At 36.5% G+C, this 17,404-nt stretch overlaps 1 protein-coding gene across 1 annotated transcript; it reads left to right on the forward strand.

The window, feature by feature from the left end:
* The first annotated feature begins 1,496 nt into the window (after window positions 1–1,496).
* Window positions 1,497–17,012, forward strand: LOC139902886 (protein TIC236, chloroplastic-like). The gene is made up of 25 exons (XM_071885555.1): window positions 1,497–1,616; window positions 2,411–3,867; window positions 4,354–4,618; window positions 4,899–5,097; window positions 5,904–5,963; window positions 6,128–6,232; window positions 6,312–6,452; window positions 6,633–6,695; window positions 6,771–7,001; window positions 7,092–7,175; window positions 7,278–7,435; window positions 7,543–8,029; window positions 8,719–8,886; window positions 9,185–9,244; window positions 9,425–9,547; window positions 10,848–11,114; window positions 11,575–11,640; window positions 11,750–11,881; window positions 11,990–12,793; window positions 13,373–13,653; window positions 14,160–14,416; window positions 14,771–15,012; window positions 15,093–15,284; window positions 15,502–15,774; window positions 16,664–17,012. The coding sequence occupies exons 2-25, from the start codon at window positions 2,526–2,528 to the stop codon at window positions 16,808–16,810; spliced, it is 6,147 nt and encodes a 2,048-aa protein (XP_071741656.1). The 5' UTR covers window positions 1,497–1,616; window positions 2,411–2,525; the 3' UTR covers window positions 16,811–17,012.
* The last annotated feature ends 392 nt before the right edge of the window (window positions 17,013–17,404 follow it).

Below are 17,404 nucleotides of genomic sequence, written 5' to 3' on the forward strand. Positions count from 1 at the left end.
GTCCTAGAAGTTCCCAGAAATCGCCATCTTACCTGTTATTATATTTGACAGATTATTCTTTTGAATAAGAAATTGATATACTAAAGTTAGCAAATAGAAATTAATGAAAATGATATGCTGAAATTAGTAAAAAAATTTATGAAATTAATATACTAAAGTTGAAATACTAAAATTTATATACCTTCAGTCACCTGCATTCCGACCTGAAATCCACCACCAAACAGTAAAAAGTCATCACCACCATTAGGGTTCTGACCGATTAAAACACACTAATGAATGTTTAGAGGTTGAAATCGGTTGAGCCGTTTATAATCAAAATAAACACAATTATTTTGAACACCATTTAATCTGGTGAAGACGAATAATAAGAATAGTGACGGGATGGTTGCCCGGAGATGGTCACGGCAGATAAGACGATGACGAAGACAACGATAATGGTTGTGACTGAGACGGTTGCCGGGAGATGGCTAAAACCCTATGCATATGAAGCAGTGGAGGTTGCCATAGGTAAAGCGCCAAAAACCCTAGGCAAATGGAGGAGCGGTGGAGATTGTTTTAGTCTTCTAGAGATAAAAAGTGAATGTAGCAAAACTTACAACCCTAATTTTGAAATGAATGAAAGAGGAATCGAGGATATGGATGAAGAATGATGATAACTGCTCCGTGAAACCGTCGATGATGCTGTTTTAACCTAATTTAATAGTTAATTAAAGATGATTGAAGGACACGTGTTGGATGTAGGAAATTAGGTAATTTTTTAATTCAAAATTAGGAGAAAATTAGAATTTGTGAGGAGGATTCTGGTGCTGCCACGTGGACTTATCTGACCGGATTAGTAAGATAGATGATATATATATATATATATATATATATATATATATATATATATATATATATATATATATATATATATATATATTAAATAGGTTAATTAATTAAATTTTCGGAATAAAAAAAAAAGAAAAGTGAATTCAAACGGATATATATCCGTTGAATTCGGGAGCCAACCAGACCACGACACGCGTCCCTGACGAAACCATTACCACCCGTCAATTTGCCAACTGATGCCCAAACGCGTCAGAATCTGACGCCGCGTTAGAGACGTCAGGGGCGTCAGATTTGGCCAGCTCGTTTGACGCGTACCTCTCTGACGCCGCGTTAAAATCAGTCTAATAGGGTTGGTGTTGGCTAATATCCGCTTGTTTTCTCTCGGAAATATATATTTGTCGTTTGCTTAGTTTAGTTTCGTTTTGTTTATTCTTGTATAGTTTTTGTCGGATTTTTCTTTGAGGGTCAATATATTTTTGACCCTCCTCGTTGTTCTTGTACTTTTCGTTGGTGCTAATAATATTGCTTGCTTTTTAAAAAAAGAAAAAAAAAATCGTAATTTAAAGGATGCTTACATTTACGATTTTTCGATAGGTATTAAAGACAAAATTACCTTGGCGTGTTTACAAATTACACTCTTTTCTCGCCCTTCACGTTTTCTCTCCGTTCTATTTCCCCGGCCACCCAAATTTTGTTCTCTCGTTACTTCGCTCGTTCGATTCCCCTAATTTGCTTCAAGTTTCCGTTTCAGATTCCTTTCGCGCGAATGATCAATTCAATTCAACCAGGTTTCATTTCTATCATACGGATATTGTGTTGTTAAACCCGTTCATTTACTGTATCTGATGCTGAATTATGTGTTTATAACTTCTTTTTAAGTTAATTTATCATACATTTATACGCAGTAATCGTTACTATTAAGTTTAATTTGCTCATTTAGTAAGAAGTATATGTATTGTATATGCTGCTGTATCGTTGTAAACAACAAAATTAAATTTAAATTTGTTATCAATTGTTGTAATAGGATGTATAGTTATATCTAGGTTATCCTATTTTGGTTGAAATTTCAGTTAGGGCGTCAAAGTTGCATATGCTTTATTTTAATCTTCTTCCATGTACTACTGCAATACTTCGTATTTATTTATTTATTTTTTTAAAGACAAGTTGTTGGCATCTAATACTCTCATTTGCCACGCACACACGCGCTTTCGGGCAGGAAACCCGAACCGCATTACAGGGATCCGAACCTTATACCATCCTGAGGGGCAGGCGTTCGAACCTGGGTCCTGAATACGGGTCGGTAAAACCTTCCCTGGGGCAATTCGGCTTTCAGGAAATAAATTCCACGAATATTTTTAAGGGGAGGGACTCGAACTTGAGACCTTCCCACCCCATCCCAATGCACAAGTGCAAAGGGGTGAACTAGTGGACCACAAACGTGGGTTCGCAATATTCATATTAATACTGATGCATTGCATTTTATTAGGGCTAAGTGAGGTATTGTTACTTATTTCTGTATTGGGCATTGGTAGTCATATATACTGTAATCCAATATGATTATTCTGTCTTATTTTTTGCTCAGGGTTTGATGGTTCGCGATAATTACAGTTTCATGTGTTAGTTAGGGGGGCTAAGAGTGAGTTATTGGTCCCCCAATGCTGAGCTGCAAGTTGTGAAATGATTTTTAACTGAATATAATGAGCAGTAGACTTGTTAGCCCATTTATTGGAATACCTTTTCAAAGTACTTTCAAGCCAAAAAGCACAAAACTAGACAAATCGAGACCGTCCAGGAAATCTTGTTACAAGTGTATTCCACGTGCTAAGAAAAACGACTGGATATCTCATGGGATTCGGTTTTCGCAATTTTGTGGAGAAAATGTTGAAATCTTATGGAAGAATATAGGATTAAGAAGTGGATTCGTTGTGAAGTCTGTGAAAGAACCTTTTACTAGAAACAAGATTCTTGTTAAGTCATTTTCGACAGTCTGGGATGAAGGGTTGTTTGTATTTAGATGTTCGGTTTTTTGTGCTGTGATATCTGGGGTGTGCTTGTTGTTATGGTACGGGCAACGAAAAGCTAAAACGCTGGTAGAGTTGAAACTTTTACCATCAGTTTGCACACTGTTAAGTGATTATATCCAACGTGACCTTCATTTTGGTAAAGTTAGAAGGATTTCTCCTTTAAGCCTTACACTTGAGTCTTGCTCAATCGGGCCTCATAAGGAAGAATTTTCTTGTGCCGAGGTCCCTACTCTTAAATTACGTTTTCACCCCTTTTCAAGTTTGAGAAGAGGGAAGATTGTAATAGATGCTGTTTTGTCTAATCCAACTGTTTTGGTGGCACAAAAGAGAAATTATACTTGGTTAGGAATACCAATTACTGATGGGGTCATACAGAAACACTTGTCCACTGAAGAAGGTATTGACAACCGTACCAAAATTAGAAGAATTGCTAGAGAACAAACAGCAGAACGAATGGATAGACAAAGAGACAATGATGCTCAAGAAGCTTCTAGAACAGGGTATATTGTTCATGATAATGGTTTTAATGAAATGGAAGGTATTAATGTTGTGAAAAGTAGTGTGACATCAGCAGGATTATCGACATCTGAGTTGGTTTTTTCTGCTGATGAGAAACTTCGTTGGCAGGATCATCATTGTATGGATGCTGGTGTGGAGTATGATATGAAACATGCTGATTTGGAAAAATCGTTTGGTGTAAATATACCTATTTCAGGGACGAACTTTTGGTCACGAATTATACCTGGACCATTAAAGCGTAAGAGAAGGAAGGTCAAAGGGAGAGATATGTTTGATGATGTTATATCAGCCAAAAGAAGAATTCTTGAGCACAGTGCATCAGCGGCGCATGCATACTTCATTAAACCTAATGTAGTTGATAAAAAGGACGATTATCATACTGAGGAGTTGAATATTAGGGTTGATTCTGATGATCATAAAGTAGATATTGCTGTTCCTATTGTGGTTGATTCTGAGGATCGCGACGACTATTTGGAGAGCAAGTTCCGTTTAGAAGGTAACTACCTAAGTGTAATGATGATATTTAATGTATATAGTGTACTTCATATCCTAATCGACTGAAATGGAATCAGAGAAATGAAAGTAAGATATCATCCTTCTGTGATGTTGCAGTCTATGGAACAGAAACATTAATATAATAATACAAGTATACAAGTATTAATGGCAAAAAGGGTGGGTTGGAGTCAAAATGTGTTCGGTTCAAACTGGTTGTTTTCCCAAAATGGAGCACATTGGCTCAGTTGAGCTGCCATATTACTTCTGATATTTTTCAAATGAATTTTTTTATTTATTTTTATTTTATAAATTAAATGTTTTAAATATGTTTAAGTAAAATTTATTATGACATATTAGCAATGATATTCAAGGTTCTAAAGTAAATTGGTTAAGGAGTCTAGAGGTTGACCTGTTTACCTATAAATTGGTTGTAACTTCCACTTGTAGACATAAGTAACGAATAATCATGAAGTGTATAATAATGTAGATGAAAATGTGGACATTGAGCAGCAGTGGAGCCCGTCTTCTCAAGGTTCATCTTACACAAATGACAGGGGTATTAGAGATCTGTGGTCAAACTTAATTGTTGGTCCTATCCAAAAGATCAAGTCACAAGTTGTTGGTGAACTTGTTGACGGGGTTGGTGGGGAAAAAGCTTTAGGTGTTGAGAAAATGGTTCCTGTTATTCTCGACTCCGTTCATTTTAATGGTGGAACATTGCTGTTACTTGCATATGGTGACAATGAACCCAGGTAAACATCACTTCTATTTTATGCCAGTTCTATATAGTCTTCATGGCTTAAGATTTGTCTATTCGATTCCTAGTTACCATGTTTCTTTGTAGTGTAAGTTCTGATATCCTTTCCTTCCAGACTCCTAATATAAAAATTAAGAGTGCTAATTCAGTCAAGTGTTCTACTGTTTTATTTTATTTTATTTTAAGTTATGACCTCACTATATAGTATATACTGCTGTATGATATCAAACAGTCTTTTAAGCTTTTTAAGCTTATGTGGTTCATTGTATTGACAGAGAAATGGAGAATGCAAGTGGACATGTGAAGTTTCAAAATTATTACAGTCGTGTGCATGTACAGTTGAGTGGTAATTGTAAGATGTGGAGATCAGATGTAACATCTGAAGATGGCGGCTGGTTGTCTACAGATGTTTTTGTCGATACAGTGGAACAAAAGTGGCATGTCAATCTCAAAGTTATGAATCTCTTTGCTCCGGTAAGGTATAGCTAGTATTGCTCCATAGAAAATATACTGTCTTGTTACTCATAGTTGGTTAGTTCAGGTTATGCTATATATATGAAATAGGTTAACTGATTAAAATAATAGGAGTAATTTGTATTGCACAAAACCTTTTAAACCATTGTATTCATCAATATAAACAGACTATTATTGAGATTAATTATAATATACATTTTATACTCTTATTTTACACACTAATATTTCAAATAGGAATTTGGATGACAAAGTGTTTTGGGTCAATGCAGCCTGACATAACCTTTTCAGCATGTATCAAGATTGTCTGTGTTGACATGTGACCCAACCCGCCCATTTGCCACATTGATAAGAATCACAAAATATGACAGCAGCAGATTATGAATTATGAAGAGTACATAGCAGCAGAAGTAATAATAAACAAGTGATGATGAATTATTTATAAAAATGAATGATTTATTATTGATAAAATAAGGAAGATAACATAAACTCAGAGGAAACCACAAATTGGTATTCACTCTGCCAAATCAGAGAAGTAGCACACTAGTGCAAACTTCCTGCCCAAGTTCACTCAAGAACCGATAAACACGCACATAAAACTCTCAATTCTGGATACCAAACCCTAAATGACTAACACTAATATATAGGCTTTCCATTGGGCTATTCATTATTGGGCTTGGCTGGGTTGTGTTGTTCTCTATCACACATCTTCTCCATATTATATTTCTTTGGAAAATGAAATTCAGTAAATCTATTTCATTCAGCCAAGTTGTGAATTTTTTTTGTATGCCTTTTTGTCTTTTCTGCAGCTCTTTGAAAGGATTTTAGAAATTCCTATCGCATTTTACGAAGGAAGAGCTAGCGGTGAGGTGATTATCTTGACAGTCTATGTTTCAAATTTTCTTCACATTTTATTCAATATTATTGTTGCTAAGCAGTTGGTACTTGCACTAATCCTTCAAACATGGATATTGTTTCTTGTATAGTCTATTTTTATGTATTTGGGTTACTATTCTTGTTTGTCACATTTCAGGTTCACATATGCATGTCAGAAGGAGAAAGTTTTCCCAATCTCTATGGGCAAATTGATGTGACGGGATTGGCTTTTCAAATATCAGATGCGCCTTCATCTTTTTCTGTATGGACTAACTTTTTATACATGACTTATAACTTCATAATCATTATTTTGACAAGTGAGCCCAAAATGTTTTTTGCAGGATATATCTGCAAGCTTATGTTTCCGGGCTCAACGTATATTTCTACACAATGCTAGTGGTTGGTTTGGCAAGGTTCCACTAGAAGCTTCTGGAGATTTTGGAATTGAACCTGAGGAAGGAGAATTTCACCTTATGTGTCAGGTATTCCCAGTTTACGACTTCACTTGCACCCTTATATTTTAATTGCTACATGATAATGAGAGTCATATAACAGGTGCATGTTCATATTTATGTATGTGTTTAATTTTATGTATCCCTTTATGCTTTAGTGAAGGCGGCCTGTTATATATTTAAACGCCTAATGTGGCAATTCATATATAGGTTCCTTCTGTGGAAGTAAATGCTCTCATGCGAAGTTTCAAAATGAAACCCCTACTGTTTCCGGTATGTTTTCTTAATTATTGTTTAATTAATAAGTTAAGCTAATGTTAACGTTTTTTTTTACGTCATTGGTTGCAGTTGGCAGGGTCTGTGACAGCTGTTTTCAATTGTCAAGGTCCTTTGGATGCACCTGTATTTGTGGGTAGTGGGTTGGTCTCAAGGAAAATGTCTAGTTCAGTTGCTGATCTTCCTGCATCAGCTGCGTATGAGGCAATCATGAAGAATAAAGAAGCTGGTGCAGTGGCAGCATTTGACAGGGTTCCATTATCTTATGTATCCGCAAATTTCACTTTCAATACTGATAATTGCGTAAGTTGCTTTTAGCCTTTCTTACTTGTGAAATTTTTTTATTATAAATTACTTTAAAATCCTCCTTGATCGCAACATAAAACCTGACAGGTTGCAGATTTATATGGTATTCGAGCAAGTCTTGTTGACGGTGGCGAAATTCGTGGGGCAGGGAACGCATGGATTTGTCCAGAGGTACTCATTTTGCTCAAAAGACAGTATGTCTTCAGTTGACCCTTTCCAGGAAGTTTATCGTTGATTTAATTTTGAATTATTTGCATTTTCCAACTTTTTCAGGGTGAGGAAGATGACACAGCAATGGATGTGAATTTTTCTGGGAATTTATGCTTTGATAAAATAATGGGTCAATATGTTCCTGGCTATAATCATCTTGTACCCTTCAAATTAGGGGATTTGAATGGAGAAACAAAACTCTCAGGCTCATTGCTCAAACCGTAAGGCTTCAAGCTCATCGAATTATATTCAATCTCACTATACCCTACTTATCTTTGTCTATCTCATCTGATGGGTTTACTATTATGTTTATAATTTTATGTTATAGGAGATTTGATATTAAGTGGACAGCACCAAAAGCTGAAGGGTCGTTTGGAGATGCTCGAGGAGATATAATTATATCACATGAATTCATCACCATTAGTTCCTCATCAGTTGCTTTTGAACTATTTACAAAAGTTTTAACATCATACCCTACTGAAAATTGGTCAAATAGTCAAGATTTTGATGCAAGACCTTCTATGCCTGTGATTGTGGAGGGAGTGGAATTGGATTTACGCATGCGTAGTTTTGAGTTTTTCAGCTTGGTTTCCTCGTATGCATTTGATTCTCTACGCCCTATTCATCTTAAAGCGACTGGAAGAATCAAGTTTCAAGGAAAAGTTGCTAAGTCTAATACCAGTTCAGCTGAACAAGATAATAAAGTGTCAAAGATTCTTGCTGGTGATGTTTCAATCACAGGTCTTAAACTAAATCAGTTGCTGCTAGCACCTCAGTTAGCTGGAGTGCTCCACATCTCACCTGAGTGTATTAAGGTCTGTCTTGACTTTTAAGTCGTGCTTAACATGTGTTAGGGTAGATACATGTGAGATCCACAACTTACTTTTACAAGCAGCTATACTGTTAGAAAGATGCCCTCACAAATGGCTTTCACTACTCAATGTAGTTTTAACTTTTTGGTCAAAGTGTACACGTTAAATCAAGGTTCCAACACTCGCTACTCGGGGAGTACTCGGTCGGGACTTTGGAGGGTGTAATCGGCAACTCAAGGATTAATCGGATTGGACTTTTTATACATTTAAATAATAATTTTCAAAAATATGTGTAACTATGAAAGAAAGCCATAAACAATAACATAAACTTTAACATAATGTCTATGAATATAAACGTAATCGTTCATTTGTTCAAATACTCTAAAATTCCAGTTTAATTTCATATTAAAATGTTGACCAATCTTGACTTTGACTGACTTTGACCAACGAATCATATTTTTACCCATTAACCGATGTTGACCGGATTTTGGAAAATTGGAACGGTCTGTCCTTAAAAAGGAGTAATCAGGATTCATCAGGGGTTTTTTACAACAACTCTCTAAATAATCTATCTGTCTCTCTATCCGCTTTGATATATTTGGCTATACGCTTTCTATGCCAAAATTATTTTTAAAGAAACTGAAATAGTGTTAAATTTGTATGTCTGAGTTTTCATTATATCCATGATGCAGTTGGATGCAACTGGTAGGCCAGATGAAAGTCTCGCAGTCGAAGTCATTGGACCACTGCAATCTATTACCGAGGACAACATAATTGGCAACACGGTGTCATTTTCTCTTCAGAAGGGGCAGTTGAGGGCCAATGTTTGCTATCAGCCTTTTCAGTCGGCCACTCTAGAGGTACTTTCTCTTCTCTTCAACACTTTTTGTTATTGGAACCATCATTATTAATGCTCAAATGTCAACCGAGCTTTAATAATTTCAGAGCTTATTATAATTGATAAGACAAGTTATGTTACAGTCAATATAAGAGTATAAGACACGTTATGTTACATTCAATGAAATCTGAAAAAGATTGGGAACATATATGTAGTAATGAATTTGTAGGTCAACTTGATTGGTTTGAGATAAAAGGTTTTGTTTATATTTAATATTTATTTATTCAAAAGTAAAAGTAATCCACTTTTTGTGCAATAAGGTTCGGCATTTACCACTTGATGAACTGGAGCTGGCTTCACTCAGAGGAACATTACAAAGGGTAAGTTAATGTTTGTTGATTGTATTTCTGATTGTTGCTATGCACTTGTACATTTGTATACACAATAAACTAGGTAATGTAGTGGAAATCAGCAGACGAGTAATTTAAATTTCTTTTACATCTTGGTTGTAGTATCAGTGCTTTGTATGTTCGTTATTATTATAGTTTTTTCTATTGCAGGCAGAACTACAACTTAATTTTCAGAAGAGAAGAGGTCATGGTATCTTATCTCTGCTGCATCCGAAATTCAGCGGTGTGTTAGGAGAAGCTCTAGACGTGGCTGCTAGATGGAGCGGTGATGTGGTTAGTACTTGCACACATTTATCTTGTTAGAAAAGTTATAAATAAATGGAACCCTTAGGCCCCGTTTGGCTCGTGGAATGTTTTTGGATGGAATGGAATGTGTCAAAGGAATTGGAATCCGAAGGAATTGGAATTGATAAATTCCATGGAATGTGAAAAAATGTGTTCTATTTTACATGGAATGGAATTGAATTTCATTTTATAAAATAATTAAAAAGTTATAAAAAGAATTATGTTTCCAAATTTTGTGTTCATTTCCAGACTCACTTTTTTCAAAAAAAAAAAAAAAAAAAAAAAAAAAATTAGATTCTTTGAGAACGCGTGTCGAAAACGCGCGTTTTCTGCTGTGAAAAAGAGCGTTTTCGGGCGCGTTGCAAGATCGCGGGTTTTCGGACGCGCTGCGAGATCGCGTGTTTCGTATGCGCTGCGAAAATGCGTTTTTCCGGACGCGCTGCGAAAACGCGCGTTTTTGAAGGGGATCCGAAAATCCGCATTTCTAGACGCCCTGCGAAAACGCGCGTTTCAGCAGGGGCAGAAATGCGCGTTTCCGGGCGCCAGCGAAAACGCGCTTTCCGGGCTCCCGCGTATTCCGGAGGCCCGCGAAAACGCGCGTTTCCGGGCGCCCCGCGAATACGCGCGTTTCCGGGCGCCCGCGAAATCGCGCGTATCCGGGCGCCCTGCGAAAACGCGCCCCGAAACCGCGCGCCGAATAGCTCCCTGAAAACGTGCCTTGACAATGAGCGCCAAAAAGGCGCTCTAGAGTCGCGACCCGAAAAATTCAATGTTGAAAGGAATTCAAATCCATTAACATCTTGAAAGGAATGAACATTCCATAGATGAAGGAATCTCAAGATTCCAAGGAATATAATTCCTTCCAAATTATGTCAACCAAACGGAGCGGTCTAAGGAATTCAATTCCAATTCCATCAAATTCCTTTGGAATTCCGCGAGCCAAACGGGACCTTAATGTTGTTCTATTCAGGCACCTTTATCTTTTTTTTTTTTTTTTTGGTATTAGTGATCTTATGTCTTAATTATTATTAATTTATGTGTAATTATTAAAAAAGTATGTTTAATAATTGGCTGGAAAATTGAGGTATGTTGCTGCTGACATTGATAATTGTATGTCTACCAAGTATGAAGTGGTTTCCACATGAATGAAAATTTGACAAGTCAACCATTTAACCAAAATCTGTTCCGATCTGTTCAGCTCAACTTATCTGGCTGGTAAATTAAAATATGATTAGTACGTTGATATTAATGGCAAATAGCTGATGGTAAGTTGCTATTCACTGTGCAGATAACTGTTGAAAAGGCTGTTTTGGAACAAATGAATAGCCAATATGAGCTTCAAGGTGAATATGTATTGCCTGGCTCACGAGATGGCAACAAAGAAAGAGGAAATCTACTAAGAAGAGCGATGGCTGGTCATCTTGGGAGTGTCATATCATCCATGGGTCGATGGAGAATGAGGCTCGAGGTTCCTCGTGCTGAAATTGCCGAGATGCTTCCACTTGCTAGGCTTGTTTCTCGAAGTACTGATCCAGCACTTCAGTTTAGATCGAAGGTTATTTTCTTTATGATTTAACTAGGCTAAATATCAGTGTTGCAGAACTTGGAAATACTCGGCGAGTACTCGGTTTTTGCAACTCGGGGATACTCGATCAAACTTATTCAAACTCGGTCAAACTCAGGATTACTCGGAAAATCAGTCAAAACTCGGAATTATGTGGAAAATTGGCCAAAACTCGGTCAAAAGTGGTCAAAGTCAAACTTGGTCAACACCCGAGTACTCCTCGAGTTACCGAGTACACCCCAAAAAGTCCCTACCGAGTACTCTCCAAGTAGCGACTTTTGCAACCTAGTTAAAAATGCATAATTTGTGTTTCTATATCTCAAATGAGTTAATAGGATCCAGATAATATTTTATAGTTACTAATGCATATCATCATAGTATTGGTTGATATAAATATAATATATTCTTTGTCGCGTGTATTAATCTTGGATTGCTTTCAACCAATTTGCAGGATCTGTTTATAGAAAGCATACAGTCTGTGGGAATTGATGCTGAAAGTCTCCAGAAGCTTCTCGAGGTAATTGGTTACAACCAGAATAAGTATGTTACTACTTCATATTCTTATTGTACCTCAAATACCATTTTCATTTAATCATTTATATATACGATATATTTACATCATGCAGGAAATTCGTGGGCATTCTACTCCGTCGGATGAAGTTATTCTGGAAGAGTTAAGCCTTCCAGGTTTAGCCGAGCTTAAAGGCCGCTGGTGTGGATCTTTAGATGCAAGTGGCGGAGGCAATGGTGACACTATGGTATATCTTATTTATTTATTTATTATTTTATTTTTTATATTATGAATTTTCATCCTGGAGATTTTTGTACCGATAACTCTAATAATATTTTGTTTTCAAACTCTTCAGGCGGATTTTGATTTCCAAGGAGAGGAATGGGAATGGGGAGCTTATAAAACTCAGCGTGTTCTAGCAGCTGGTGCATACAGTAACGATGATGGTTTACGTCTCGAGAAAATGTTTATTCAAAGAGATAATGCCACAATACACGCCGATGGAACTTTGTTGGGTCCTAAAACCAATTTGCATTTTGCAGTTTTGAATTTTCCCGTTAGTCTAGTTCCTACTCTTGTACAGGTTCTAGAATCTTCAGCCAATGAAGCCGTTCATTCATTAAGACAACTTTTAGCACCAATAAAAGGTATACTTCATATGGAAGGAGATTTAAGAGGTAGTTTTGCAAAACCCGAATGTGATGTGCAAGTAAGACTCCTCGATGGTGCCATTGGCGGCATCGATCTGGGTCGGGCTGAAGTTGTTGCTTCATTAACATCAACCAGCCGGTTTTTGTTTAATGCCAAGTTTGAACCCATCATACAAAACGGTCATGTACACATTCAAGGAAGTATACCTGTTAATTTAGTCCAAGATGAAGAAAATCTTGAAAAAGATAAAAACGAACCGAGTTGGGTTCCCGGTTGGGCTAAAGGGAAAAATGGATCTTTAGATGAAAACAACGACAAGAAAGCATCTTGGAATGAAGAAGGTTGGGATACTCAATTGGCCGAGAGTCTTAAAGGTTTACATTGGAACGTGTTGGATGCGGGTGAAGTTAGGGTTGATGCTGATGTTAAAGATGGTGGCATGATGTTGTTAACTGCGTTGTCTCCTTATGCCAACTGGCTCAATGGGAGTGCTGAAGTTATACTCCAGGTTCGTGTTTTTTTTCCTTCATGTATACATGGTTGTAAAGGTGGTTGCAGCAGCCAATGTGGCGGTTTGGTGACTAGCCATCCCTGTTTCGTCCAAAAACGTCTAATTAGTCGGTCAAACGCCAAAAGGTCAGGTCAACGTCGGTCAAAAGCCGTTTTTTTTTTCTGGCTTTGTTCTAGTGTAAACGAAAATCCCAAGCTCATTATAAAATTAACAGGAATAACACCGATCTACATAGTATTTCTTAAAGATTAATTGATAAGTACACACTATAATTATAGAAAACATTATAAAAAAAGGTATATATTACCTACACCAACACAACATCATCAGATTTGTAAATCATTATTTTAAAATTTTTTAAGTTTACGATATTTATTTTTGAAATATTTATATATAATATATTAAATATCTAAAGTCAACGTTGGTCAATGACCGACTCGACTTTTCAAGGTTCCGACCGACTCGTCTCCTTCTCGTGTCTTTTTCAGCCTTGCATGTATTTGGTTTAATGACAGGTAAATAACTCGATCTATTATGATCATTTAGTCTAATATATTTGGTGCAAATTCAAATTAGGTGAGAGGTACAGTTGAACAACCAGTGCTAGACGGATCTGCATCGTTTCACAGGGCAACAATTTCTTCGCCTATACTTCGAAAACCACTTACAAACTTTGGAGGTATAATTCTCATGGATTCAAATAGGTTATGCATCAGATCTTTAGAAAGTAGGGTTAGCAGAAAAGGGAAGCTTTCGGTGAAAGGAAACCTACCGCTGAGGACAACTGAAGCATCACTTTCTGATAAAATCGACTTAAAATGTGAAGTCTTGGAAGTACGAGCAAAGAATATATTAAGGTATGTTCATCATATTTTTCAATTGTCTCCTTAATCGAATAAATGCTTACTCTAGTGCATTAAGTGCCAAGTACGAAAGTCATACAATTCTTGATTGAAATATATGTAAAGATTCATCATCATGCACAACTAGTTTTATTGTGCATTATGCAAATTTGGAGTAGTTGTCTATTATAATAAAGAGAGCTATTTGAAGAAGCACAATAATCAGTAAAAAGCTAGTAAAGAATTCTAACTTAACCGAAGGGCCATTGGCCTACGGTGTCGAGGTGACTTAACAACCATGAGGGTTGTTTTTAGTGCAAACAGGGTTGGGTATCCGAGAAAGAAACTTGAGTAAAGTTTGTTATATAATATCAGGAGTCGCAAAATGGTATTACACCACAAACTATGAACACTAAAGGAGCATTGTTCTTGTTTTTCTTTTTATGATTGGACCTTTTTGTTTAGCAAGTTGAATACCCCATTTACACTCACTTAACTGACCTTCTTTGTTAACATCACAGTGGTCAGGTGGACACTCAGCTTCAAGTAATGGGCTCTATACTGCAACCGAATATATCGGGGAACATCAAGTTAAGCCATGGAGAAGCTTATCTACCTCACGAAAAAGGTGGAGGAGCTGCTGCTATAAATCAAGAGGCGTCAGATAGTTCAAGCATACCAAGCGGTGGATACAATCAAGTAGTTGCATCAAAATATGTTTCACGTTTCTTAAATTTGAAACCCACAACTATAAATACCTCATTTCAACAACCTTCAGGTTCGTATCCTTTAGCTTCCTTATTTCCATGCTAGTTTAAAAAAGCAAATCTAAGGGTGCGTTTGTTCAGTATTCAGTTTCTGCTGAACCATTTAGAGTTGAAATACTCTTTTAACCATTAAGCACCTAAATTTTAAGTAATATCCTCTTTAAATTATATCAACAACACTTATTAAACAACTATATTGTTATTTTAGTCACGCAAAAGGTTAATAAATCATACATGTTCATTCAAAATGATTATCAAACATGTTATTGTCATTCAGGACGTTTGAATCATTCAGGTTTTGAACCATTCTAACGCTTAATCATTCAGTTTTATCAAACGCACCCTAATGTGTAATTGTTTTGCAGGTAAAGAGGCCGAAGCAGTGAACATGGGAACGGGACAAGCAAACAGTAAACCAAAATTAGATATTCGGCTTACGGACTTGAAGCTGGTTCTTGGTCCAGAGTTGAGGATAGTTTATCCGTTAATTCTCAACTTTGCGGTGAGTGGTGAGGTTGAACTGAATGGTATCGCTCACCCCAAGTTATTAAAACCCAAAGGTGTTTTAATGTTTGAGAATGGTGATGTGAACCTTGTTGCAACACAGGTTAGGATTGAACCTTCATCTAGTAATTTTATTCCAAATATGCCCGTATCGATAAATTTCAAATAAATGTGTTGAATTAGGTGAGGCTAAAGAGAGAACATCCGAATACAGCCAAATTTGAGGCTGATAATGGATTGGATCCAATGTTGGATCTGGCTTTGGTCGGATCAGAGTGGCAATTCAGGATTCAAAGTCGAGCAACTAAATGGCAGGATAATTTGGTTGTCACATCCACACGGTCTGTCGAACAGGATGTTCTTTCGCCCTCTGAGGTACTATTAATTAAAAAAAGGCCACAGTAGTTTGTGTCATGCATATATATATCTATCTATTTTGAAGTGATAAAATGTTAGTTACTTTGTAAAAGCTGGTTGATACTCAAGAGTGCACGTGACCCATGTTTGTGGTGGATATTTTTTCCTTTTCAGTAAGATATGTTGGAATTTGTTTATTGAACCTTAATTGTGTTTTTGTGTTCTTTATTAAAAGGCTGCTAGAGTGTTTGAGAGTCAGTTGGCGGAATCTATCTTAGAAGGGGATGGTCAACTGGCATTTAAAAAGCTTGCAACAGCAACACTTGAGACGCTAATGCCAAGAATAGAAGGGAAGGGTGAATTCGGACATGCACGATGGAGGCTTGTCTATGCACCACAGATCCCGAGCCTGCTGTCTGTCGATCCAACCGTTGATCCACTTAAGTCCCTTGCCAGCAATATTTCATTCGGTACCGAAGTTGAAGTTCAGTTGGGTAAACGCCTTCAGGTAAGTAACAACATCAGATACTACCAATTACTAATATTGTTGCTTAGTAAATCAAGAAGTTTTCATAGTCGAGGTGGCAATTATTACCCATTTATGCATGAATGGGGCGATTATGCTTTACCTAAAATTATTAAAGCTACCTTGAAGAAATGGGTCAAATGGGTTGAACACATCATACAGGTTGATAGTTTAGAAAAAAAAATAATTCTTTTATAAGGAAGCTAGATTCGTTATTATGTTATACAAGTATTGCATCATATTCGACATTCATTGTCTGTAAACAAATTAACCATTATCAGGCCAACGAGTGTTTCGGGTTAAACTCACTGTTGTGAAAGTTGGCTGACGCGTCGGTTTGGGGACTCGCCCAAAACGCGTAGAAAGCCGGTCAAAGTTAGGCCGAGTCACCCGAGTCGGGTCTGAGTCGGGTCAAAGTGAAAGTTGGGTAAAAAATTTACTTTGTTAGAAATTATTTTGTGCCATATCTATGTTTGGTGTTTGATATACTAATGTGTAATACATAGATGCTTAATGTATATATTACTAAAAGTCAATGTTAGTCAACGCCCGACTCGTCCCCGTCTCGTCCGTTCAAGGTCCCGACCGACTTGTCCCCGACTCTTGACTTTTACAAGCTTGTTAAAATCTGAAATTACCTAAAATTGCCTACCTTTTCCCGCTACACATCTTGTGCGTCTTGTCACCTGTTCATTCGGTCATTCCAGCACTCGATAAAAGGGTTCGCTATAAAAGAAATGACAATATTTAGTTCCCGTGTGTCTTATAAAATCGAAAACATGAGTTTACGGCGTTAAAACTAAATTCCTTAATATATGTGTCATTGAATAAGAATAAAAGTGTAATTTCACCATTTCTGGTGGTTATGTAGGCATCTGTGGTAAGACAGATGAAGGATTCAGAGATGGCAATGCAATGGACATTGATATACCAGCTAACAAGCAGATTACGTCTCCTTCTACAGTCCGCTCCATCCAAACGTATGCTTTTTGAATACTCCACTACATCTCAAGATTGATTTTGTAGTTCATCATGTGTAAAAATGTAGTTTCCATTTTTAGTTTTTTCACTTTCATTCTTTCACAAAAGTTTTCATCTCTAGAATACATGATCAAGAGAGATGATGTGTTAAATAATGTACATATGGCGTTAGTCTTTGGTTCTTAAGTTGTAATTTTAGTTCTACCAGCAGCCAAATGGTTTTGTTATACTTGATCTTAGTTAATATGGAAAGAAAATTACAGAAACAACTTTCGTGTTAAGAACAACCAAATGGTTTTGTTATAATGTGATAACGTAAATGTTAACGCAAATCATAGATTCATAGATAAGTGAATATTTGATATACTTAATCATACAAGTCAATGTTACTTTGGTTCGATATTTAAACGTGAAAAAGGCTCTGAAGGGATTCTAGTAGATTGAGCTTTTAAGTTTAACAATATTAATTCCCTTTGGAGATGTTTGGATTTTCGTTTTGAAATTTATTATAGGTCTTAAGTAAATATTTAGTTTTAGCTAAATTTATTATAAATTAATGGTGTTTGAATTTAGTTTGATAACGTAATAATCGGCTTAATCCTTTTAGGTGTTAGATATATCATATTATTTA

The sequence above is a fragment of the Rutidosis leptorrhynchoides genome, chromosome 3, assembly GCF_046630445.1.
Source record: "Rutidosis leptorrhynchoides isolate AG116_Rl617_1_P2 chromosome 3, CSIRO_AGI_Rlap_v1, whole genome shotgun sequence".
NCBI classification, from domain to species: domain Eukaryota; kingdom Viridiplantae; phylum Streptophyta; class Magnoliopsida; order Asterales; family Asteraceae; genus Rutidosis; species Rutidosis leptorrhynchoides.